At 38.2% G+C, this 6139-nt stretch overlaps 2 protein-coding genes across 7 annotated transcripts in view; one reads left to right on the plus strand and one right to left on the minus strand.

Moving 5' to 3' along the window:
- The window catches only part of LOC113203735 (CD82 antigen-like), a 30602-nt gene that overhangs the window by 18611 nt on the left and 5852 nt on the right, over positions 1–6139 (plus strand). The gene's annotated exons all lie outside the window — the stretch shown is intronic.
- LOC113203734 (spastin) lies at positions 1169–5618 on the minus strand. 4 transcript variants are annotated; one of them, XM_026418566.2, is made up of 10 exons: positions 5534–5618; positions 4859–5102; positions 4593–4763; positions 4238–4306; positions 3172–3350; positions 2825–3076; positions 2491–2748; positions 2223–2413; positions 1942–2135; positions 1169–1869 (listed from the first exon to the last, which is right to left on the minus strand). In XM_026418566.2, the coding sequence occupies exons 2-10, from the start codon at positions 4992–4994 to the stop codon at positions 1706–1708; spliced, it is 1614 nt and encodes a 537-aa protein (XP_026274351.1). In that variant the 5' UTR covers positions 4995–5102; positions 5534–5618; the 3' UTR covers positions 1169–1705. The 4 variants fall into 4 exon arrangements, with proteins under 4 accessions (XP_026274351.1, XP_026274352.1, XP_026274349.1 ...); XM_026418567.2 differs by having other exon boundaries at positions 5538–5554; XM_026418564.2 differs by lacking the exon at positions 5534–5618 and having other exon boundaries at positions 4859–5502.

Raw genomic sequence — 6139 nt, forward strand, 5'->3', positions numbered from 1 at the left:
AAGACCAACAATAGTGTACTTCAACTCACAGAAAAAGGATAACAAGAAGAGCGGGAAACACATAAATGTCGGCAGGCTCCCGCCGCCGTTAGGTCACCCCGGTAGCAGGCTTGATCAAGCAGCAAGGAGAAGTATGTTTTGAACGTTATTCTTCTCCTCTGTTAGCTGAGGTACTCTTATGTTGCAACTGCTATTTAAGAAGGGGGTTATTCTTTTGAACAATATGTTTACCTCTGTGTAAGCTTTTGAGTCCAGAGAATGAGTAAAAACATGCAGTGGATGCAGAGGTATTCATGTCAAGAAGAATTTATCAGTAATCAACTTCATAATAAAAAAAAAATATGCAAAATACCGCAAACCATTCCTAAATAAAGATGACAGTCTTTTGTTCCATTCAGTTCAAACCAAATGCACAAAACAATTAATGGACAGTTATTGATGTTGAGTAGGTGTCTTTACCCACAGGAAATTAATCTCACAAGCAAACAAAACCTACTTATTACCACTGTCATTCAGGTTAGCACATTTACAGATACTGTGTCAGAAATACTTATAATAATTTAAGCCAAAATTCGCAGAATACAGAGGTATGCCCATCACCATTAACTACAGTATATGACCAACAGTTAGCAAGTAAATTGATTAGTTTAACTAGAGACCGGAACCATCATGTTTGACACTCTCAGTTGATATGGGGCCATATGAACATCAAATCAAATTTAGGTGAAAATCAGAGGAACAAGACTTTGTGAGACTACTTCAGAAACGTACCTTGTTTATAATAAGGTAAATACATTGATTAACCATTGATTGAAATCTACTGTGCTTATGATTGATCACTGACCTCTTTTGTGCATCAAACACAAATAAATGTTAATAAGTACAGCCATTCATACAGCACAATACAAACAAAAAGAAACCAAGCAAGCTCAGGAAAAGAGTGTAGGTCCCCAAAATGCAATCAGCAGATTGCATAAAAAGAGTTTGTTTTTAAAAACAGCAGTTTCAAACATTTTTTGATAAAAAAACAACAACTTTGTTTTGTCCAAAGTTGTACAATCACTTATGCTGGATTTTGTTTTAAGAAACAAAATACCCTTGGGGTTTTCATAATTTTAAACAATAACAATAAATAAATAACCCCTAAAAAGTATAAAGTAAGAAGCCCAACATGAGCGAAACAAACAAAAACAAATCTCGCAGATATAGAATAGTTATGGAATGCATAAATAGGCTCAACACTAAAAGCCATGATTTTTCCAAAATATTAATATGACTAAACTGCATTCTTTCAACGATCATAAGGGGCAACCCAGAGATGTAAGGCACATGCTGAACGTTAGCACTATGTGCAGATGACTTTTCTCCGGCTGCTTAACTGGCATCAAACTCTAAGACACTCAGAAATTGATCACATTATAAAGTGAAATACATATTGGGTCATACTTCTAATATCACTGAAACATAACATATAAATAGTGCTAATGTACATCACAACTGCAACAAATATGGAAAACAATCTAAATACGCATCTAATCAAACACATGGTAACATTTACAAAACGCAACAAAACAGACAGACTATCTTGGCACAATAAGAGTGGCAGTAGAAGCGCAGAAAATAATACAAAGCACATCTAATAAATGCATTTCTCTTCAAATTTTAACAAAGAGCTTCCTTGTTTGTTGAATTTTTCTGATCTCCTTTAGATGGTCATGTCTCCATGGTCTTCATTCCACTTTTGGTAAGTAAGCAAACTACCAGGGGAAACACTATGGCGAATCCTTCGCAAAGACTCTTGAAAATCACCAAAAGAGATACTTCGCACTTTTTTGGGATCTAAATTCCGAACTTGATCTGGGTTTAGTTCTGGTAAAAGAATAATTGTTGACAATTCATGACACTTATGCATTAAAATGATGATTCAAATCTTTTCCTTACCTCTTATAGGTCCTAAGGCAGCATCTTTTGCAAGAGCTGTGAGATCAGATCCTGAATAACCATCTGTGAGGTCTGCTAACTTTTTCAGCTCAGATGCAGATAGAGGATTATTGTGTTTGCTTAACAAATGTCTTAACAGAGCTTCCCGTGTAGAAACATCTGGGAGTGACACATAAATTCTTTTGGGAAACCGCCTGAAAAATACAAACTGGTAGTTAGTTGGACAGAAAGGAAAAAGAACACTTGGTTCTCATAGGCACTGTAAAAATAAATTATCTCACCTCAAAGCAGCTTCATCAAGCTCTTGTGGGCGATTGGTGGCAGCTATAATGAGTAATCGTTCTTCACTATTGGTACCTAAGCCATCAAACTCAAGAAGAAATTCTGTTTTTAAGCGGCGGCTAGCTTCATTTTCTCCCTCTCTCCTCTCAGATAGGAGAGAATCTACCTCATCCATAAATATTATAGAAGGCTAGTGTACAAAGAGTATTGTTAGTTTAAAAATGCTTGAGAAAATACTAGATAAATTTGTTGGAAATGGAAACTTACCTGAAGCTCTCTGGCTACAGCAAATAAAGCTCTGACTAATTTTTCACCCTCTCCTACATACTTGGAAGTGAGACTTGCAGCGCTGATGCAAAAGAAAGTAGCCTTGCATTCTGTAGCTACTGCCCTTGCAAGAAGTGTTTTACCATTCCCTGGTGGTCCAAATAGAAGTAAACCCCTAGCTGGTGCTCGTAATCCAGTAAAAAGCTCAGGCCTCAAGGATGGAAGGATAACCATTTCTTGTAAAGCCTGTTTAGCAACCTGAAATGTGTTATGAACTCTCATTAGACCTTCACATTCCTAAGGTATATTCAACAGTGAGGATAACATATCATACTTTTTGGCCAGCAATGTCATCCCACTGCACAGGACAGCTGCCTTCAACAATCTCATCTAGGATGAGATTGGCAAGTTTCGTTTCTACACCTTTCAAGGCTGGTTGACGTTTACCAGGACCACCAGCCCCACTTCCAGTGTTACTGCTACCTCCACTTCCCTGGCCACTGCCGTGCCTACTGTGGCCCGCATGGCTGCTGTGGCTTCCACCACTGCTGCTGCTGGATCTATGAACTGGAGAACTGCTTGGACCCTGACAAGAATCAAGAATAGAAAATTACCGGTACAGTAAGAACAGCAAACAACAAAAATTTAGTGTTTGAAGGGATGTAAAAAGAATGTACTAACAGACATCTGTCGTTTGACAGCAGGTGGTGTGGATGAAGGTTTCACAGCACGAGCACTGCTAATGTTGCTCCAAGACCTGGAGCCCATATTTCTAGGGAGTGTATTGCTTCGGTTATGGCCCCCACCACTGACTCCTTCAGTTGCTTTTCTCATGGGAACCTGAAGTTTACGTCCAGAAGCTAGAAAGATAAACAAATTAATAAAAAGAGGCAATTAAAATAAAACTAATAATACAGTTTAAGGAAAAGATAAAAATATTTTCTGTGTAAGTATTAAGATAATTAAATGGTATGCATATAAAAGCAAAAGCAAAAGGCAAAGGCAACACCAAGGCAACAAGAAATGGTCTTAACTAAGAATTAATGCTTTTTTTGTTGATGTTTTTGTTTTACTCATTGTTTACCACGGACCTAAAATGAGAAAAAGTTTGGTTCTCAGGGCAACATGACGTTGTAATGCTCATTCATCTCAGAATACACAACACATGCAATCATAATCATATTTTGTTTTTGTGTTTCAGTTAAAAACACATGGAGGGTTTAAACTAGCCACGATTGTCATTTATTGGATACGTTCTAGTTAGAAATCTGCCAATGAGAAACCCACTAGAATGTTTCCGATAAATGACAATCGTGGCCAGTCTAAACCCTGCAATAGAATTAAGTAAATAAGAGAGACTTGTTCAGTTATCTAAGTATAATTTGGATAACACTTTTGAAGATTCTGCTTGGGCTGATAGAGCAGGTGTGGTCAATATTGTTAATTGTTGTGACTTTCACTTTTGATATTGGAATATGTCAATTGATAACAAATACTATTTCTGTGATGAAAGCAGTTACACTCACTACCATAAGTTTTCATTGGGCTGGTGAAAAAGAACAAGTGTGCTCCACAAGTATTTTTTTGTATGTTTGGCGTTAAAAAGATGAAAACTAAAAGGTAAGGGGGGTCCTTGTGTTAATGTAGAAGGGTGGCATAGCATACTAGGTTCAAAGTCAGCATCAAAAGATTACACAAAGAAGAGAGAACTACAAAAAGTGCACTAAGTGGCAAGCAAATACACTACCTATATTTGGCAGGATGCCCACTTTCTCCTCTGTTTCAGTGCATTCCACAGTAGAAGTTGTCTCATTTTCTGCATTAAAATAAATAAATACGTTCTAAAAACACAAATACTATAAAAAAATATTTAACACTTCACAACTTTCACAAATAATACTAAAAGCTTCCAATTTCAGAACTACAATCTACAATTCAACAAAGATTCTTTATGGTTTCTGGAAATACTGATTAAACTAATCATTGACTAAGTTAGACACAACAACTGTTCTAATGCATAGTGGGTTCGGTAGAGTTGACTCTTCTACATTTTCACACTTGACTCTCAACTCAATTTGAATAAATTATTATTGGTAGCTTACCAAGGAATGACAGCCTGTCTTTCGCCATGCTGAGGTTGGTTTTCATCTTGACATGAAGTCTCTGAGCTCGCTCCCATACTTCGCCTTTTCCCCCTGAGCAATCGATGGCAATACCCTTTTCCAGCTCAAGGATTCCTTTGCGGTAAAGTTCAATAGCAAGATCTTTCTGACCTGGGGACAGAACAAATATGAACATATCATTCTAAAAAATTACCAAGCAAAATGTAGAGAAATTTGTAATTTGATTTTAATCATATTCTTTTAACCTTCATTTTCTTCATCTATCTTGAGTGCTTTCGATATATACTCAAAGGCTTTCCGATGGTGAGCCTTTTGTTTGGCCAACAATGGATCAGCTGGTCCAGGACCAGCTGAGTGCTTGGGGCCAAACTTGGATGACATTTCGGTGACGTGAGGCGGGATTTCACAGAGTGTGTTACCATCAGACAATTCTTGGACATGAGTAGCCGCGCGCCTTCGCAAGCGCTGCAGTAATCCCAGTCTTGCGAACTGACAGTACAGGTACTTAAAAATTAGATAAAGGTGATAGACTAACGAACTGAGAATGTTGAAAAACAAAACAACAGGAAAGGAAACGAAATAAAGATTTCGCTTGTGGACAGAAATGTTCTCATCTACTCCAGACACAAAATCATCGTCAGACTTTCTTGATTTTTTTGCTCCTTTTGATTTGGAATTTTCCTTCACAACCATTTAGCTACTTTTCTGCCATCCCTGAGGACAGCCTCCAAACACCATTCAAGGATTCAAGAGGTTACTGCTACGCACAGCCTTGTCTGCACCCCCTCACCCCTCACGTTAAGTTGTGTGCGTTGGAAAAAAGTAGGTGGAACAGTGCAAAAATGAAGTCACCTAAGATGGCATAAGTCTACCCGACACCTCTACTAAGATTTGTTCAAAAAAAATGAATTTCACTGTACCTACGATTGGGATCAAAGGTTTAGAATTTGATTTTCAGGAGCTCAGCTCAAGCTTCGGTTCGGATTTGTTGTGTTTCTTTTTTGTAGTTCACTTGTTCTACGGGTATGAGAACAGTTACGTTGTCTTTTTTCTTCGATTCTGCTTTTGGGGAGCCATGCACAAGCGCCTGCGTATTTAAAACATTAATTGAAACATTAAGTACTAGCTAATTGTTTTAACGGGAAAACGAGCACGTTTTCTTTCGATAAAGCACTGCGTATGTTTATTTCTTATCGCAATATCTTGTGGCAGTTTAAATCTCCCGCTCCTAGCTGAACGCTCACCCTGGGAGGTAGGCAATGCTGCGCCCTCTCGCGTTGAGTTACTAGTCTTTAGTTTAGCCGCTCTGCAGGCGTGTGGACGGCTCGTGTCCGTGTCCCCTAATTCAGTGTGCTGAAGGCATTTGTCCAGAAGGGGAGTGAAGTGATCCGATCACGGGATTTCGCTTAAAATGTTTTCGTGTTCGGAAATTTCGTTATCAAACGTCAGTCTCCGGTTGACTACGACAGTTATTAAATAACGAAAGACTTGGTGGGACTTGCCAAGCCCAGGATCCCATATTATTT

Source organism: Frankliniella occidentalis, unplaced genomic scaffold, assembly GCF_000697945.3.
Source record: "Frankliniella occidentalis isolate FOCC.00 unplaced genomic scaffold, Focc_3.1 Scaffold212, whole genome shotgun sequence".
NCBI classification, from domain to species: Eukaryota; Metazoa; Arthropoda; class Insecta; order Thysanoptera; family Thripidae; genus Frankliniella; species Frankliniella occidentalis.

Bases quoted from the DNA above. Each gene is read 5' to 3' on its own strand.
- LOC113203734 (XM_026418564.2), bottom strand. From the start codon at position 5,306: ATGGTTGTGAAGGAAAATTCCAAATCAAAAGGAGCAAAAAAATCAAGA. The intron at 2,414-2,490 runs GTAAGTTTCCAT...TTTGTACACTAG, and splicing joins CTGTAGCCAGAGAGCTTCAG to CCTTCTATAATATTTATGGA. The intron at 2,136-2,222 runs GTGAGATAATTT...TGTATTTTTCAG, and splicing joins CTTGATGAAGCTGCTTTGAG to GCGGTTTCCCAAAAGAATTT.